Consider the following 20,821-nt stretch of genomic DNA (forward strand, 5'->3'; position numbering starts at 1 on the left):
CATGAAGAGAGGGAGAAAGATAGAGAGAAATACATGAAGAGAGGGAGAAAGAAGAAATACATGAAGAGAGGGAGAAAGAGAGAAATACATGAAGAGGGAGAAAGATAGAGAGAAATACATGAAGAGAGGGAGAAAGATGAAATACATGAAGAGAGGGAGAAAGATAGAGAGAAAAACATGAAGAGAGGGAGAAAGATAGAGAGAAATACATGAAGAGAGGGAGAAAGATAGAGAGAAATACATGAAGAGAGGGAGAAAGATAGAGAGAAATACATGAAGAGAGGGAGAAAGATAGAGAGAAATACATGAAGAGAGGGAGAAAGATAGAGAGAAATACATGAAGAGAGGGAGAAAGATAGAGAGAAATACATGAAGAGAGGGAGAAAGATAGAGAGAAATACATGAAGAGAGGGAGAAAGATAGAGAGAAATACATGAAGAGAGGGAGAAAGATAGAGAGAAATACATGAAGAGAGGGAGAAAGATAGAGAGAAATACATGAAGAGAGGGAGAAAGATAGAGAGAAATACATGAAGAGAGAGAGAAAGAGAGAAATACATGAAGAGAGGGAGAAAGATAGAGAGAAATACATGAAGAGAGGGAGAAAGATAGAGAGAAATACATGAAGAGAGGGAGAAAGATAGAGAGAAATACATGAAGAGAAAGGAGATGAAAGAGGAGAAAGATAGAGAGAAATACATGAAGAGAGGGAGAAAGATAGAGAGAAATACATGAAGAGAGGGAGAAAGAAAGAAATACATGAAGAGGGAGAAAGATAGAGAGAAATACATGAAGAAGGAGAAAGAGAGGAAATACAGAAAAGATAGAGAGAAATACATGAAGAGAGGGAGAAAGAGGAGAAATACATGAAGAGAGGGAGAAAGATAGAGAAATACATGAAGAGAGGGAGAAAGATAGAGAGAAATACATGAAGAGAGGGAGAAAGATAGAGAGAAATACATGAAGAGAGGGAGAAAGATAGAGAGAAATACATGAAGAGAGGGAGAAAGATAGAGAGAAATACATGAAGAGAGGGAGAAAGATAGAGAGAAATACATGAAGAGAGGGAGAAAGATAGAGAGAAATACATGAAGAGAGGGAGAAAGATAGAGAGAAATACATGAAGAGAGGGAGAAAGATAGAGAGAAATACATGAAGAGAGGAGAAAGAAAGATAGAGGAGAGAAATACATGAAGAGAGGGAGAAAGATAGAGAGAAATACATGAAGAGAGGCAGAAAGATAGAGAGAAATACATGAAGAGAGGGAGAAAGATAGAGAGAAATACATGAAGAGAGGGAGAAAGATAGAGAGAAATACATGAAGAGAGGGAGAAAGATAGAGAGAAATACATGAAGAGAGGCAGAAAGATAGGAGAAATACATGAAGAGGGAGAAAGATAGAGAGAAATACATGAAAGAGGGAGAAAGATAGAGAGAAATACATGAAGAGGAGAAAGATAGAGAGAAATACATGAAGAGAGGGAGAAAGATAGAGAGAAATACATGAAGAGGGAGAAAGATAGAGAGAAATACATGAAGAGAGGCAGAAAGATAGAGAAATACATGAAGAGAGGGAGAAAGATAGAGAGAAATACATGAAGAGAGGGAGAAAGATAGAGAGAAATACATGAAGAGAGGGAGAAAGATAGAGAGAAATACATGGAGAGAGGGAGAAAGATAGAGAGAAATACATGGAGAGAGGGAGAAAGATAGAGAGAAATACATGGAGAGAGGGAGAAAGATAGAGAGAAAAGGGGGAGGAAGAGAGAGGGAGACTACAGATACAAACCTAATATGCATTTGTGTATTTAAAGTCAAGAGGGACTAGAGGGATAAATAGAATTACGTGATGAATTTAGATGATGCTCCCTAGTGCATATTTAACTATGTTAACAGAGAGAGACAGAGACAGAGAGAGAGGATAGAGACGGAGAGAGACAGAGAGAGGACTACATCTCTTACAACTACATCAATACTGGAAAGCTGTGTGATATGTAATACCCCATAATTCAATCATGTGAACCACTTTCAGTTGAGAAGGTCTACGGTCAGGATCAACAGGTTAAGGTTAGGAGAATAGAGCAAGAGAAGGTCTACGGTCAGGATCAACAGGTTAAGGTTAGGAGAATAGAGCAAGAGAAGGTCTACGGTCAGGATCAACAGGTTAAGGTTAGGAGAATAGAGCAAGAGAAGGTCTACGGTCAGGATCAACAGGTTAAGGTTAGGAGAATAGAGCAAGAGAAGGTCTACGGTCAGGATCAACAGGTTAAGGTTAGGAGAATAGAGCAAGACATCTTGCTACAACAGAACAGGCGGGTGGACAGGCAGGGTGACTTGAAAGAGCTTCCCTCTACTTGATGTAGTATTTGTAAAGGTGGTGTAGAGGTTTAAACTCCCATCTGCTCCCCACCCATCCCTCCCTCCCCAATGAGAGGTGTCAAAACAGTCTGCCACCTTCACGGTTCAGCCACCCAAGGCGTCTGCCTCCAACACATACACACATAAACTCGCACACATGAACGCAATACACGGACAAACACACACAGTCACATACATTAACTCACATGAACGCAATACACACACATTCACACATGCAAACACTTGTGACACGTCCTTCCGACAATCCCCCTCAACAATGCAGTCACCCTCAACAATGCAGTCACCCTCAACAATGCAGTCACCCTCAATGCAGTCATGCAGTCACCCTCAACAATGCAGTCACCCTCAACAGACGACTAGCGGCAGAGAGCATGACCCCACCACCCAAGCTCATAGAAACAAGGGAATGAGAGAGAAAAGAAAGGATCCCAAAAGCAAACCCCCGGCCCTTCTCATGGGGCCCTCCCTGGTCCCTGCATCTCTCTCCCCTTGGCCCCTGTGCTCTGTGTACATTCTGGCGGCCCCCGAACACCCAGCTGTCAGGATCCTGACGTCTTAATAAATCCTGGCCCTCGACCCTGTCATGAATACCAGCAAGATGGATGAATAACTTAGTGACCTTTGACCCTCAGCCAGTGCTCACAATCCTCTGACCCCCCACGCACACACACACCCCCCAACCTCACTGCTTCAACAATGATGGAGGAGTCCCATTCACTCACCACTGCTGGGAACCAGAGGCCAAGGTACCCCCATAACCTTGACACACACACACACACACCCTCATTCCGACAGAGGACTTGAGACCCAGCCCCCCATCTCAGCCCCTCTTTAGTGTCTTGGTCCACATGATTATATTGAAGTTGAGCCCCCCTGTATTCTGCCTCGTCAGTGCACTTGAAGGCTGACAGTGAGCTCCACCTTTTAACCCATCAAACACTGAGATAGACCCTGGACCGTCGCTCTGGTAGCCATGGAGACCCAGGCAGAACGTGAGTGTGTGTCTGACCCAACTCTGATGTGATAGAGCACGTACCACTGATGTTATATGACACAGCACATGCATACAATGCCCTCCGTAATTATTGGGACAGTGACACAGAAAGTTAGACGCACAAATATCATAACCCCCAAAATGCTAACCTCCCCTGCTATGGTAATAGAGAGAGGTCAGCAATATCTATGATATTTGTGCGTCTGTAACTTTCATTATTCATGATTCATTAAGGACTATCCACAATAATGGCAGCATCCACATCAACATAGAAATGTTTAGAAACATATTATATTCTTATTTACAATAAAAGTGACGTAATATATTACCATTCATTGGATGCTAAATATTCAAAAACACAACCAAAACAAACAGCAAATGCATCCAACAAGTTTGTAAAGTCACCAGCTTGATGTAATCATTGTGTGCTAGGAATATGGAACCAAATACTTACTTTTGACTACTTTAATACACATAAGTGAATTTGTCCCACTACTTTTGGTCCCCTAAAATGGGGGGACTATGTACTGAAAGTGCTGTAGTTTATAAACTGTTCACCCGATATGGATGAAAATACCTTTTAATTAAAGATGACAGTCTGTACTTTAACCTCGTAGTCATTGTATAATTTAAATCTAAATTGCCAAAATAACTAAACATGTGTCACTGCCCCAATAATTACGTAGGGCACTGTATACACATCGCAAAAAGACACATTAACACATGACTAGACACTCAGAGAAAATCATTGCAAAGATAGACTAAAGGGCACTCAGATGCCCATGAGTTTGGTATGAGAGAGAACTAAATGTTACTGACTCACACCAGTAAGGATACATCATCTTTCAAAGACTACCCTCAGTCAGCTCTCCTTCCTTCAGCCTGCCATCTCTGCTCTCTCCTTTAAAGACAACCCAGGGGAGAGAGAAACCTGGCCACTGCCATCCACACAGCCACAGAAACCAACAGGGGAGACAGGCTACACTCCAAAGAACATTCTTGCCCCGAAATGCTACCCCCTGACCCCCATCCTATCCCCCACACACACACACCATCTTTGGCCATTTGTACCTCAGTGTGCCCTCCTCGACCATCCTCAGAAGGAGCCAGCCAGCCCTAGTACACTAAATCACCAGGCCTGTTTGTCATGCAATTAGTCCTGAGATAGTGCTTAAAGGTTCCCCCGTAAATGAAGGTAGGTAGAGTGGCCCGTCCCCGTTAATCAACCTGGCCGGCCTCTGACCCCACGCTGCAGCAGCCCACTGCCCTTCAGGCTGGGGAGAGGCAGCTGACGGCTGACTACACACACACACAACAAACTGGTAGTCACACACCAGGAACCACACACACAACAGACTGGTAGCCACACACCAGGAACTACACACACAACACACTGGTAGTCACACACCAGGAACCACACACACAACAGACTGGTAGCCACACACCAGGAACTACACACACAACACACTGGTAGTCACACACCAGGAACCACACACACAACAGACTGGTAGTCACACACCAGGAACCACACACACAACAGACTGGTAGCCACACACCAGGAACTACACACACAACACACTGGTAGTCAGATAGGTCTGATTTGGTCCTGCCGTACATACCTGCACGTACGCTACGGTCACAAGATGCAGGCCTCCTAATTGTTCCTAGAATTTCTAAGCAAACAGCTAGAGGCAGGGATTTCTCCTATAGAGCTCCATTTTTATGGAACGGTCTGCCTACCCATGTCAGAGACGCAAACTCGGTCTCAACCTTTAAGTCTTTACTGAAGACTCATCTCTTCAGTGGGTCATATGATTGAGTGTAGTCTGGCCCAGGAGTGGGAAGGTGAACGGAAAGGCTCTGGAGCAACGATCCACTGGGATTCTCTGCCTCTAACGCTATTACAGGGGCTGAGTCACTGGCTTACTGGGGCTCTCTCATGCCGTCCCTGGAGGGGGTGCGTCACCTGAGTGGGTTGATTCACTGATGTGGTCATCCTGTCTTGGTTGGCGCCCCCCCTTGGGTTGTGCCATGGCGGAGATCTTTGTGGGCTATACTCAGCCTTGTCTCAGGATGGTAAGTTGGTGGTTGAAGATATCCCTCTAGTTGTGTGGGGGCTGTGCTTTGGCAAAGTGGGTGAGGTTATATCCTTCCTGTTTGGCCCTATCCGGTGTCCTTGGATGGGGCCACAGTGTCTCCTGACCCCTCCTGTCTCAGCCTCCAGTATTTATGCTGCAGTAGTTTATGTGTTGGGGGGCTAAGGTCAGTTTATTATATCTGGAGTACTTCTCCTGTCCTATTCGGTGTCCTGTGTGAATCTAAGTGTGCGTTCTCTAATTCTCTCCTTCTCTCTTTCTTTCTCTCTCTCGGAGGACCTGAGCCCTATGACCATGCCCCAGGACTACCTGACATGATGACTCCTTGCTGTCCCCAGTCCACCTGGCCATGCTGCTGCTCCAGTTTCAACTGACCTGAGCCCTAGGATCATGCCCCAGGACTACCTGACATGATGACTCCTTGCTGTCCCCAGTCCACCTGGCCGTGCTGCTGCTCCAGTTTCAACTGTTCTGCCTTATTATTATTCGACCATGCTGGTCATTTATGAACATTTGAACATCTTGGCCATGTTCTGTTATAATCTCCACCCGGCACAGCCAGAAGAGGACTGGTCACCCCACATAGCCTGGTTCCTCTCTAGGTTTCTTCCTAGGTTTTGTCCTTTCTAGGGAGTTTTTCCTAGCCACCGTGCTTCTACACCTGCATTGCTTGCTGTTTGGGGTTTTAGGCTGGGTTTCTGTACAGCACTTTGAGATATCAGCTGATGTACGAAGGGCTATATAAATACATTTGATTTGATTTAGTCACACACCAGGAACTACACACACAACACACTGGTATCCACACCGGGAGAGAAACGTGGTAGTCACACACCAAGAGAAAAACATACAGTAGGTCTATATATCCTTGGTAAATGTATTAACAGATTCAACATATTTTTATTTATTCTGGCTTTTTACAATTTCGTTTTTTTGCATTGCCATGTTTTTGTTCAGATGCGATGGATAACAAAAGACATTCACTAAGTATAGTCACACAAACAACATTAAACAAGAGGGATCATTGAGGTGGACTAAAGACTAAAATCAAACACTTTCAGCATTTTTCCCCCCTCATCGCCATGTGTCTCTGTTTGAGCTCTTTCTACCTCTCGTCAACCTACATAGAATGATAAACCAGACAAGTGAGGGCTTCTGTCTATCTCTCTCTCACAGGCCAGCACTGGCCCTTCTGAAAACCATCTAGCTGGGATTTGGGATGTGGTGGGGAAGGGTGGGGTGGGGAGGAGAGAGAGAGAGACTGGGAATGATCTGGCTGGGATTGGGGCTGGTGGTGTGGTGGGTAGGGGAGGAGAGAGAGAGACTGGGAATCATCTGGCTGGGATTGGGGCTGGTGGTGTGGTGGTGTGGTGGGTAGGGGAGGAGAGAGAGAGAGACTGGGAATCATCTGGCTGGGATTGGGGCTGGTGGTGTGGTGGGTAGGGGAGGAGAGACTGGGAATCATCTGACTGGGATTGGGATTGGGGCTGGTGGTTTGGTGGGTAGGGGAGGAGAGACTGGGAATCATCTGACTGGGATTGGGGCTGGTGGTGTGGTGGGTAGGGGAGGAGAGACTGGGAATCATCTGACTGGGATTGGGGCTGGTGGTGTGGTGGGTAGGGAGGAGAGACTGGGAATCATCTGACTGGGATTGGGGCTGGTGGTGTGGTGGGTAGGGGAGGAGAGACTGGGAATCATCTGACTGGGATTGGGGCTGGTGGTGTGGTGGGTAGGGGAGGAGAGACTGGGAATCATCTGACTGGGATTGGGGCTGGTGGTGTGGTGGGTAGGGGAGGAGAGACTTGGAATCATCTGACTGGGATTGGGATTGGGGCTGGTGGTGTGGTGGGTAGAGAGAGAGACTGGGAATCGTCTGGCTGGGATTGGGGCTGGTGGTTTGGTGGGTAGGGGAGGAGAGACTGGGAATCATCTGACTGGGATTGGGGCTGGTGGTTTGGTGGGTAGGGGAGGAGAGACTGGGAATCATCTGACTGGGATTGGGGCTGGTGGTGTGGTGGGTAGGGAGAGAGACTGGGAATCATCTGACTGGGATTGGGGCTGGTGGTGTGGTGGGTAGGGGAGGAGAGACTGGGAATCATCTGGCTGGGATTGGGGCTGGTGGTGTGGTGGGTAGGGGAGGAGAGACTGGGAATCATCTGACTGGGATTGGGGCTGGTGGTGTGGTGGGTAGGGGAGGAGAGACTGGGAATCATCTGACTGGGATTGGGGCTGGTGGTATGGTGGGTAGGGGAGGAGAGACTGGGAATCATCTGACTGGGATTGGGGCTGGTGTTGTGATGGGTAGAGAGAGAGACTGAGAATCATCTGGCTGGGATTGGGGCTGGTGGTGTGGTGGGTAGGGGAGGAGAGAGAGAGAGAGAGACTGGAATCATCTGACTGGGATTGGGGCTGGGAGGAAAGTAAGACTGGGAGCTATTTAGACTGGTCTCTCCTGAGCAATTTATGCATCAGATACACACTGCAGACAGGCAGGCATGTTCCCCTGGCCTACCTACCACATCCATGTAGCAGGCCTGTTCCCCTGGCCAAACTAACACATCCCTATAGCAGGCCTGTCCCCCTGGCCTAACTAACACATCCTAATTTCAGGCCTAGTCCCCTGGCCAAAATAACACATCCCAAATAGCAGGCATGGACCTAACTAACACATCCCAATAGCAGGCATGTACCCCTGGCCTAACTAACACATCAATAGCAGGCTGGACCTAACTAACACATTAGCAGGCCTGTACCCCTGGCCTAACTACCACATCCCAATAACAGGCCTGTACCCCTGACCTAACTAACACATCCCAATAGCAGGCATGTACCCCTGACCTAACTAACACATCCCAAATAGCAGGCCTGGTGACCTAACTACCACATCCCAAATAGCAGGCCTGTACGTGGTGTGACCTAACTACCACATCCCAATAGCAGGCATGTACCCCTGGCCTAACTAAACATCAGCAGGCATGTACCCCTGGCCTAACTAACACATCCCAATAGCAGGCATGTACCCCTGGCCTAACTAACACATCCCAATAAGCAGGCATGTACCCCTGACCTAACTAACACATCCCAAATAGCAGGCATGTACCCCTGGTCTAACTAACACATCCCAATAGCAATGTACCCTGACCTAACTAACACATACAGTTGGTAGAGCACACTGCAGACAGGCAGGCATGTAGAATGTATGCACACATGACCTGGCCTACTATTATTATTATTATTACCCCTGACCTAACAAACACATCCCAATAGCAGGCATGTACCCCTGGCCTAACTAACACATCCCAATAGCAGGCATGTACCCCTGGCCCTACTAACACATCCCAATAGCAGGCATGTACCCCTGGCCAAACTAACTCCCAATAGCAGGCAATCCCAATAGCAGGCCTGTTCCCCTGGCCAAACTAACACATCCCAATAGCAGGCCTGTACCCCTGACCTAACTAACACATCCCAATAGCAGGCCTGTACCCCTGGCCTAACTAACACATCCCAATAGCAGGCCTGTACCCCTGACCTAACTAACACATCCCAATAGCAGGCCTGTACCCCTGACCTAACTAACACATCCCAATAGCAGGCATGTACCCCTGACCTAACTAACACATCCCAATAGCAGGCATGTACCCCTGGCCTAACTAACACATCCCAATAGCAGGCATGTACCCTGACCTAACTAACACATCCCAATAGCAGGCATGTACCCCTGGCCTAACTAACACATCCCAATAGCAGGCCTGTACCCCTGGCCTAACTAACACATCCCAATAGCAGGCCTGTACCCCTGGCCTAACTAACACATCCCAATAGCAGGCATGCACCCCTGGCCAAACTAACACATCCCAATAGCAGGCCTGTACCCTGGCCTAACTAACACATCCCAGTAGCAGGCATGTACCCCTGAGCCTAACTAACACATCCCAATAGCAGGCCTGTACCCTGGCCTAACTAACACATCCCAATAGCAGGCATGTACCCCTGGCCTAACTAACACATCCCAATAGCAGGCATGTACCCCTGGCCTAACTAACACATCCCAATAGCAGGCATGTACCCCTGGCCTAACTAACACATCCCAATAGCAGGCATGTACCCCTGGCCAAACTAACACATCCCAATAGCAGGCATGTACCCCTGACCTAACTAACACATCCCAATAGCAGGCATGTACCCCTGGCCTAACTAACACATCCCAATAGCAGGCATGTACCCTGACCTAACTAACACATCCCATAGCAGGCCTGTACCCCTGGCCTAACTAACACATCCCAATCAACAGGCCTGTACCCTGACCTAACTAACACATCCCAATAGCAGGCATGTAACTAACACATCCCAAATAGCAGGCCTGTACCCGTGACCCTACCACATCCCAAATAGCAGGCCTGTACCCGTGACCTAACTACACATCCCAATAGCAGGCATGTTGGCCTAACTAACACATCCCAAAGCAGGCATATACTACACATCCCAATAGCAGGCATGTACCCCTGACCTAACAAACACATCCCAATAGCAGGCATGTACCCCTGGCCCTAACTAACACATCCCAATAGCAGGCCTGTACCCCTGGCCAAACTAACACATCCCAATAGCAGGCCTGTACCCCTGGCCTAACTAACAAACACATCCCAAATAGCAGGCATGGCCTAACTAACACATCCCAATAGCAGGCATGTACCCCTGGCCAAACTAACACATCCCAATAGCAGGCATGTACCCCTGGCCAAACTAACACATCCCAATAGCAGGCCTGTAACACATCCCAATAGCAGGCCTGGCCAAACTAACACATCCCAATAGCAGGCCTGTACCCCTGGCCTAACTAACACATCCCAATAGCAGGCATGTACCCCTGGCCAAACTAACACATCCCAATAGCAGGCCTGTACCCCTGGCCTAACTAACACATCCCAATAGCAGGCATGTACCCCTGGCCTAACTAACACATCCCAATAGCAGGCATGTACCCCTGACCTAACTAACACATCCCAATAGCAGGCATGTACCCCTGACCTAACTAACACATCCCAATAGCAGGCATGTACCCCTGGCCAAACTAACACATCCCAATAGCAGGCCTGTACCCCTGGCCTAACTAACACATCCCAATAGCAGGCCTGTACCCCTGGCCTAACTAACACATCCCAATAGCAGGCATGTACCCCTGGCCTAACTAACACATCCCAATAGCAGGCATGTACCCCTGGCCTAACTAACACATCCCAATAGCAGGCATGTACCCCTGGCCTAACTAACACATCCCAATAGCAGGCCTGTACCCCTGGCCTAACTAACACATCCCAATAGCAGGCATGTACCCCTGGCCTAACTAACACATCCCAATAGCAGGCATGTACCCCTGGCCTAACTAACACATCCCAATAGCAGGCATGTACCCCTGGCCAAACTAACACATCCCAATAGCAGGCATGTACCCCTGGCCTAACTAACACATCCCAATAGCAGGCATGTACCCCTGGCCTAACTAACACATCCCAATAGCAGGCATGTACCCCTGGCCTAACTAACACATCCCAATAGCAGGCATGTACCCTGACCTAACTAACACATCCCAATAGCAGGCCTGTACCCCTGGCCTAACTACCACATCCCAATAACAGGCCTGTACCCCTGACCTAACTAACACATCCCAATAGCAGGCATGTACCCCTGACCTAACTAACACATCCCAAATAGCAGGCCTGTACCCGTGACCTAACTACCACATCCCAAATAGCAGGCCTGTACCCGTGACCTAACTACCACATCCCAATAGCAGGCATGTACCCCTGGCCTAACTAACACATCCCAATAGCAGGCATGTACCCCTGGCCTAACTAACACATCCCAATAGCAGGCATGTACCCCTGGCCTAACTAACACATCCCAATAGCAGGCATGTACCCCTGACCTAACTAACACATCCCAATAGCAGGCCTGTACCCCTGGCCTAACTAACACATCCCAATAGCAGGCCTGTACCCCTGGCCTAACTAACACATCCCAATAGCAGGCATGTACCCCTGACCTAACTAACACATCCCAATAGCAGGCCTGTACCCCTGGCCTAACTAACACATCCCAATAGCAGGCCTGTACCCCTGGCCTAACTAACACATCCCAATAGCAGGCATTTACCCCTGGCCTAACTAACACATCCCAATAGCAGGCCTGTACCCCTGGCCTAACTAACACATCCCAAATAGCAGGCCTGTACCCCTGGCCTAACTACCACATCCCAAATAGCAGGCATGTACCCCTGGCCTAACTAACACATCCCAAATAGCTGGCCTAACTAACACATCCCAATAGCAGGCATGTACCCTGGCCTAACTAACACATCCCAAATAGCAGGCCTGTACCCTGACCTAACTAACACATCCCAAATAGCAGGCCTGTACCCCTGGCCTAACTAACACATCCCAAATAGCAGGCCTGTACCCCTGGCCTAACTAACACATCCCAAATAGCAGGCCTGTACCCCTGGCCTAACTAACACATCCCAAATAGCAGGCATGTACCCCTGGCCTAACTAACACATCCCAAATAGCAGGCCTGTACCCCTGGCCTAACTAACACATCCCAAATAGCAGGCATGTACCCCTGGCCTAACTAACACATCCCAAATAGCAGGCCTGTTCCCCTGACCTAACTAACACATCCCAAATAGCAGGCATGTACCCCTGGCCTAACTAACACATCCCAAATAGCAGGCCTGTTCCCCTGACCTAACTAACACATCCCAAATAGCAGGCCTGTACCCCTGGCCTAACTAACACATCCCTATAGCAGGCCTGTTCCCCTGACCTAACTAACACATCCCAATAGCAGGCCTGTACCCCTGACCTAACTAACACATCCCAATAGCAGGTATGTTCCCCTGGCCTAACTAACACATCCCAATAGCAGGCCTGTTCCCCTGGCCTAACTAACACATCCCAATAGCAGGCCTGTACCCCTGACCTAACTAACACATCCCAATAGCAGGCCTGTTCCCCTGGCCTAACTAACACATCCCAATAGCAGGCCTGTACCCCTGACCTAACTAACACATCCCAATAGCAGGCCTGTTCCCCTGGCCTAACTAACACATTCAAATAGCAGGCCTGTACCCCTGACCTAACGAACACATTCAAATAGCAGGCCTGTACCCCTGACCTAACTAACACATTCAAATAGCAGGCCTGTACCCCTGACCTAACTAACACATCCCAATAGCAGGCCTGTACCCCTGACCTAACTAACACATCCCAATAACAGGCCTGTTTCCCTGGCCTAACTACCACATCCCAATAGCAGGCCTGTACCCCTGACCTAACTACCACATCCCTATAGCAGGCCTGTTCCCCTGGCCTAACTAACACATCCCAATAGCAGGCCTGTTCCCCTGGCCTAACTAACACATCCCAATAGCAGGCCTGTTCCCCTGGCCTAACTAACACATCCCAATAACAGGCATGTACCCTGACCTAACTAACACATCCCAATAGCAGGCCTTTTCCCCTGGCCTAACTAACACATCCCAATAGCAGGCCTGTTCCCCTGGCCTAACGAACACATCCCAATAGCAGGCCTGTACCCCTGACCTAACTAACACATCCCAATAGCAGGCCTGTTCCCCTGGCCTAACTAACACATCCCAATAGCGGGCCTGTACCCCTGACCTAACTAACACATCCCAATAGCAGGCAAGTACCCCTGGACTAACTTACACATCCGAATAGCAGGCCTGTTCCCCTGGCCTAACTAACACATCCCAATAGCAGGCCTGTTCCCTTGACCCAACTACCACATCCCAATGGACTGGATAATTACGCCATTTACAATCATCACCTCTTCTATTAACCAGCCTGATATCATGTAGGAGAGACGCAGGGAGGTGAAGAGGAGAGAGAGACAACAAGCAAAAGAGAGAGGGGCTGGTGAATAGAGAGAGAGGGAGAGAGAGCGAGAGAGAGTGTGAGAGAGAGAGGGAGAGCGAGAGACAAAGAGAGTGGGATACATGGAGGGAGTGAAACAAAGAGACAGACAGAGAGAGAGGAGGGAGATATGATAAAGAAGCAAACTACTGTATGGAGATAGAGATGGAAGGTGAATGAAGAGAGAACGATAGAGAAGAATATAAATAACCACACAGAACAGCTGCTGCCTGTGACTAGAGGAATATATATATCAGAGGCAGACAGAAGCTTTGTCTCCTTAACTTACCCTGACATTCAAGGTTTCTCTCCTCAAATCCCGGGTTACACAGGCAGTTCCCGATGGGCACCAGCCACTCTCCGTCCGCCCCGCAGTACATTTTGGGAACGTCACGCTCCTCTGAATCATTTACGCAGGATCCTCGGACTTCTACCAGTGATGAGGTGTCAGCCCCGGTGGTGGTGTCAGGGAACTGGGCCAGGTTCCTCACAGCCAAGGGACACTTCTTATAGAACACCCTGACAGACACCAGGGCGATGCAGGCTCCCACGTCCTGGAAGGCCAGGTAGAAACCCTTCCGGGTCAAGGCTCCGACGTCCCTGACCTCCGTGTTCAGCTTCATGATGCGGTCTCCGATGTCCACCTGGGTGAAGCTCTCGTCGGCCGCCACTGTGTCGATCTTTCCAAACTGGTTCTCTCGGATGTAGCGCTCCTTGTCGTTGTTGGACTCGTAGTAGTAGAGGTTGAAGGTCTCCTTGCAGGTTCCCATGACACCAGGGAGGCTGTTACAGTCGCGCAGGGTGAACTTGATCTCGATGTAGACACGCTGGGCGCCAACCCGGGGGATCCAGTCCGTTCTAAGCCAGTTGTTCTGATTGGGTTCCATCACGTTACACACCTGGTACGTCCTGATGGGAATGTTCTTCTCATCCATGATGCTCACCTCCTCCCACTGAGGACACAAACACAGGAAATGTTAGGAAAATATCTGACAAACATTATGACAAATGGTAGGCCACATATTAACTTGCAGACATACATTGAGAAAGACCATAGCAGAACGGGGACTTAATGTCTGCGTCTCAGTAGGTCAAGTATTTAAAACCAAACGTAATAATAAATGCATGACAAAGCCTAATGTAAATAGCAAGGCCTGTTATAATGAAAGTAGTACCGGTACAATCAGAAATAAGTACACATAGGCCTACTGTACTGTATTCAAGCCTGACTAGTACGGTTTATCTCCACATAGAAGGAAACCAACTAAATCCTTGGGGAACATGCACCATTAAAATTATTATTTGAATGTCAAATAATGATGACCTCAATGTAAATCCCCATAACTCCATGATTCATTTAAAGGTCACCAAATGGAGAGAAATGCAGAGTGAGGGTGAAGAGATATTGAAAGAATGTTGTGTAAGAGCTAATGGATAGGCCTTAAGTCTGTAGGGGCTTATAGTGATCTGAACAAAAACCCAATGGAAAAAGGGTGTCTGTGTTCCTTCTGTAGGCCTACTTATTTTATTCAACTTATTTTGGAGCGGGAGAGGGTTTGGACAGCACACATGTGGACCGGGTGTTTTTAGAATGAACTCATGAGGTGCATGGATTACGTTATCGATGACTGGCTGGCTTATTATTATAGGAACAATGTTTGTTTCACTTACGATAAAGTCCCAGCTACTAAAGAGCATGGTGTTTTGAAAGGCGTTGCGGGCATTATGGTGTGTGCTTTTAAAGGGCCAACGCAGCCATTTTTATATCAATATATTTATTTATTTATTTTAGTTCACCTTTATTTAAGCAGGTAGGCAAGTTGAGAACAAGTTCTCATTTACAATTGCGACCTGGCCAAGATAAAGCAAAGCAGTTCGACACATACAACGACACAGAGTTACACATGGAGTAAAACAAACATACAGTCAATAATACAGTATAAACAAGTCTATATACGATGTGAGCAAATGAGGTGAGATAAGGGAGGTAAAGGCAAAAAAAAGGCCATGGTGGCAAAGTAAATACAATATAGCAAGTAAAACACTGGAAAGGTAGATTTGCAGTGGAAGAATGTGCAAAGTAGAAATAGAAATAATGGGGTGCAAAGGAGCTAAATAAATAAATAAAATAAAATAAATACAGTAGGGAAAGAGGTAGTTGTTTGGGCTAAATTATAGGTGGGCTATGTATGTACAGGTGCAGTAATCTGTGAGCTGCTCTGACAGTTGGTGCTGAAAGCTAGTGAGGGAGATAAGTGTTTCCAGTTTCAGAGATTTTTGTAGTTTGTTCCAGTCATTGGCAGCAGAGAACTGGAAGGAAAGGCAGCCAAAGAAAGAATTGGTTTTGGGGGTGACTAGAGAGATATACCTGCTGGAGCGCGTGCTACAGGTGGGTGATGCTATGGTGACCAGCGAGCTGAGATAAGGGGGGACTTTACCTAGCAGGGTCTTGTAGATTACATGGATAAATAATCATTCCGGGGTAACAATTAAGTACCTTACTGTGATTTTTAATTTAAAACATGGACAAAAAGAAACAAAAATTGCTTGTTAGCAAAGAGACATTTCTCAAGCAAGAATTTAGCTAGGACTGTCTGGGATTGGTCTGAGTGGGGAGGGGAAACTGAAAACTAGCTGTTATTGGCAGAGAGGTTTGGAACTCTCTTTCTTATCGGTCTATTAACTTAACTAATTTACCACCTGGTGATGTCAACAGGCAGGCTAAAACTCCATCACACCAAAACAGCCTGAAATCTTCAGGTGGTCTTTTCAAATAACTCTTACACTAAAAGGGCATGATCATAATTTTCGAAATATAACAGTATTATTTGACATCTTAGTCTGGAAATAGGTTTAAAAAAATAAATAATAATAATAATAATAATAAAAACACAGGGAAATCTAATTTTTGACTGCACCGGGCCTTTAACATTTCACAATGAAGTTGTCAAATTGACTGCATTTAAAAACAAGAGCAGACAAGCCAGCCTTCTGCTTGTATCTGGTTAGGACTATATTCTATTTCGAGAAACGAGTCCAAACAGAGCTATTACTAGGGGGAAGGATGTATGCTGTGCTGAAATTGATTCAAGGCGTTGTCATAACTAATCTCGTTTAAAGCCCTATTCATTTGAGTAGGGTAGATAACGCTAAACATGGCTGAGGTTCCGATTTGAGAAAGTGTCCATCACCCCGCTGCTTTATTCAACAGCTTTCTTCTTTCTGCTTGGCCCTTTATTGTGGAAATCAACCGGCTAGGCAGATAAGGCCGCACCTTTCCCCGATAGCGGAGGAGAGGGAGAATGAGGGTAATTGGTCGTAATGAGAGCGTGAATGCAGGCCTGTCGGCGCTGCCAGCACCCTGTCAATCCATCCGCCACGGAGGAACCCGCTGAAGAAGGAACGAAGAGCACCCAACAGCAGCACACACGAGCCACATTCATTGAACAGCAACTCAACCCAATGGTGAATAAAACAAGAGTTGGAGAGAAGGCTGACATAAACCGGCAACGTTTGTTTTGTGGGTCTATAGCATACCATAAACTGTATCATTAAAATATAATGTATATGCCAGAAGATGCCTGAATAGAAAGAAGAAGGTAATGGATAGCATATGTTGCTCTACTTTGGGCCACCTTATTGGTTTAGTCTATAAATACAACAACACATATAAGATGGTTCCATGTAATTATTCAAACGCCAGTGCTGTTGCTGCTTCGGCTCAGGGAACAACGGACAGGGGAGTGTGTGCCAGACCGGACCCAGCCGCGCGCACCGAAGGGCCTAACACGGACATTCCCGAAACAGTCGCACTCTGTACCTTATCAGCGCAACTATATATATCGCAATTAGACCGCGGGATCATGTGTAACGGATGTGAAACGGCTAGCTTAACGACGCTTCGAGGGTGACTGTTGTCGTTGTGTGCAGAAGGTCCCTGGTTCGCGCCCGGGAATGTGCGAAGGGACGGACGTAAAGTTGTACACATGCATTTAGTCCGATCAGATTCCCTATTGCTTTATGGCCCAATCCAATCCTACTGTGAGGACTGAAACCCGCTGCCACTTCCCTTCATTCATCCATTCCAGAGGGCCCTTTCTGTGCTGCCAAGTTCCTCTTCCCCCGCGCCTCAATGGGGGAAAAGGATATAACGTTTCTCCACAAAGACCGATTCAATCAGCCGTCTATTCAGGAAACCTGACGCCCGCTGCAGTATCGGACTCAAATCTAACCATTACCGCGAGTAGAGGGAGAGAAGGACGGCGGGGGCCGGTGGGCTATAGAGGACATCGTCTCTCCATTTTGACTCAACGGGGGACTCGCGTCTTAACAAGGGGCACTTACCCCTCCTTCTGTTGGGTTGGCGACCCAGCCCAACTCCCCCGCTACGGATCTGGAGTCCAGTAACGTCACTGAAAAACATAGAAAGAGAAGTGAGCAGTTATAGACCGTTCATAACACGGAATATGTGTAACCTTGTCTACAGTGATAATATACAGTCTGGAACAGCCACCGTGTTGTTGCCATAGTTGGATAGTTATTAACCAGTTTGCCGAGGAAAACAACTATGTGCAATCTGCTCAACGAAAACCTGTCAGAAGTAAGCTAATGATCAATATGTAATGACGTATCTATAGGCCCATTCCACACACACCTACATCCATAAACGATGTAATATGTTTGCATTACTCAAATGCGTAATTGGATAGATTTTTCCAGGGGGATATGTGATGATTAAAAACATAAAGGGATCCCATTTTACAGGGATTTGATATTTTGTATAAAGAACCATGGGTATTGTCATTGTAAACCAGTGAATGCGACTATCCAATACATGTTGGAGACTCCGTGCGTCTGTTTTATTAACTCGGGTCCTGAAGTTCTACGATGAGGAGCACGGACGTTTAAATCAACTTGCTTCAGTGAGAAATCAAAAAGAATCCGTAATGAGATTTCAATAGTCCCTTATATTTCTTACGGAAATCCTCTCACTGCGCAGTGAAGAAAATCACAAATGCAAGAGCTTAAATATGCAGCGAGTTAACATTTTTTTAAGTGGATTTAATTTAAGATGTTGTCCTTTATCTGAAATGACTTGGGTAATTATTTTAGTATTGCTTTGAAGTTAATGCGTTTTGACAAAGAAAATGCGCAAACACCACTTGTTAATTGAACGAGTATCATTTTACAGAACTGCGACTGCAATAAATATATGGTTATGAACTAAAATGACATGGCTCATTTTGTAAGGGTGGCTTTTGCACAACGGCCTTGCACAAAACCAGACACATACATGCCCTCCAAAGCAATACTGATTTGTGTATAACAACGTGTCTTTGTAGCCTATATGGCTCAAGAAAAAACTAATTTTGCTGAAGAAGTTGGCTATCGCCTAATTAACAGAGACTGAAGAAAGATTTAACAGCACTCCACTCAGACCCTGCTAGAGCCCCACATAGACTTCATACGCTGCGGCTTTCTGCAAAGCGCTTTCAGCAATTTGGGTAAAGAGATAACCTAGTAGTAGTCTATGACACAAAACGCTCGATGGGTTTGACGCATATGGAAAGCCTAATCCAATGGCAGAGATTAATGGTACATGATGTTGAGAAAATTAATAGTGTTGGCCAATTCGTTGAGTGCTGCTGGTCCTTGCACGAGTCCAGAATAGCTACGGGACACCGGGATTGTGGTCCGTCTCACACATGAAGTTGACGGAGTATAAACTAGCGGAGAAAAAGTCCAAAACGGGGCTCCGCTGTTATTCCCAGTCTTACCTTCGTTTGGGGGGTAAATCCGTGCAGAAGAAACACACGTAGAAATTCCAAGCAGCACAGAGGTCGCCGTAAACAACATCCCAGCCATGAGTGCCATTTGTCGTTTTTTCTGGTCGTTCGTTCCGCTCCTCACAGGTCTTGCTCTCTCTCTCTCTCCCTGTGGAATATGTGTTTGAAGCAGGGATAGAGCGAAGCTCCGAAAACAGCCGGGAGGTGAGTCTGCGCGCTCTGACGCGGCAGTCAATCCAAATAAGAAACACAGTGGTCGGGAAAACAGGGGCAAATAATCATTATCTGTCCCCCTACCCCTCAGCCATGAATGGACACTGGTATGGCCAAAATGGGACTGTGTAATGGGCCAGGAGTTACTGTATGTCATGCGGACACCGCTATTTTTATTGTTAAAGAGAAGCAATAAACTTCCAAGATAATGTATTTACGTTGTAATTAATAATGAAGATTAAGTTCCCCAAAACGTTTAATACATTTTGATTTTTGTTTAATTTTTCAACGTTCTCCTTATTAGGTCTAGGCTATAACACCCGTGTCTCAAAAGTGCTTTGCTCAAAGAATCATAGAAAATCTTATGATTTCTTAGGACTCATCATTGTCATGTATAGGCAGATATTTGTCATTTTTCTCATAAAGTGAATTATGAATGTCGTCTCCAGTGATGCGCATCGTTGTCCAAGGTGAAACGCTTAAGACCAAGGTCGCCACCTAGCGGATACAATCACAGATAGTCAGTATCTATTGGATTATGGAACAAGTAAGAGTATGACCCGATAACATAACACGAAATTCCACTTTGGGAAATTGTGCAAAACAATTGTGTTATGAATGATGGGCACGAATACCGTGTTATTGGATTATCGTCGTTACTCTAACAGCATTGTATCTAGGTTGTATAGGAATTAGGTCTGATACATCTGGAGTTCCATCCGAGAGTTGTGATGTTAGAATGTTTGTTAACAGTTATCACCTACAGGTCTGCAAAGTATGAAATGTATAGAAAGAAATCAACGAGTAGCCTACTGTTTTCCTTTGGGTTTTTTTCTCAAACAATGATGGTATCATTCGGTTTGGGAAAATCCCAAGTGTCCACCCTTTTGGTTCAGCCTATCTGTTTTTTAGTTTTTCTTCACCCTCTCCCTCACGTCCTCCTACACGGGCTGGGTATTTCTCCCTGCTCCCGCGGGATGAGACAAGTTTTGCTACCTCCAGGCAGGCTTCAGTGAGCCGCACAGGGCCATCGTCGTCGAGGAGTTGGGTAGTTCTCGCATCACCTCACAGTCACTAATACATAGCAGGCTACCCCTAGTTCTTCCTCATCGTGGCTCATCCATTTCACGTGGCCCTACAGAGGTTTTGTATATTTTCAGCCAGTAGTTTTGAAAGTAGTGCTCAGTACCCAAAATGGCTGAGGTAGGACCAAGTCGCTATCATTCAAGTCACAAGCAAATCTCAAGTCAGAAGGTCTGAGTCTCAAGTTGAGTCCATAGCAGAACGAGTCAAGACTGGCAGGGTAGCCTAGTGGTTAGAGCGTTGGACTAGTAACCGGAAGGTTGCAAGTTCGAATCCCTGAGCTGACAAGGTACAAATCTGTCTTTCTACCCTTGAACAGGCAGTTAACCCACTG

At 46.7% G+C, this 20,821-nt stretch overlaps 1 protein-coding gene across 3 annotated transcripts in view; it reads right to left on the reverse strand.

Moving 5' to 3' along the window:
* LOC118379338 (ephrin type-A receptor 4) overlaps window positions 1-19,423 on the reverse strand; it is a 144,820-nt gene extending 125,397 nt beyond the window's left edge. The window contains exons 1-3 of one of the 3 annotated variants that reach the window (XM_052513151.1): window positions 19,183-19,420; window positions 17,750-17,817; window positions 13,695-14,358 (exon numbers count right to left, since the gene is read on the reverse strand). In XM_052513151.1, the coding sequence (XP_052369111.1) occupies window positions 13,695-14,358; window positions 17,750-17,817; window positions 19,183-19,279 (829 nt within the window). In that variant the 5' untranslated portion in view covers window positions 19,280-19,420. Of the gene's footprint in view, window positions 1-13,694; window positions 14,359-17,749; window positions 17,818-19,182 lie in introns of all 3 variants that reach the window. The other 2 variants (XM_052513100.1, XM_052513204.1) reach the window with 2 other exon arrangements.
* Between the last annotated feature and the right edge of the window lie 1,398 nt (window positions 19,424-20,821).

The sequence above is a fragment of the Oncorhynchus keta genome, chromosome 1 (assembly GCF_023373465.1).
Source record: "Oncorhynchus keta strain PuntledgeMale-10-30-2019 chromosome 1, Oket_V2, whole genome shotgun sequence".
Taxonomy (NCBI): domain Eukaryota; kingdom Metazoa; phylum Chordata; class Actinopteri; order Salmoniformes; family Salmonidae; genus Oncorhynchus; species Oncorhynchus keta.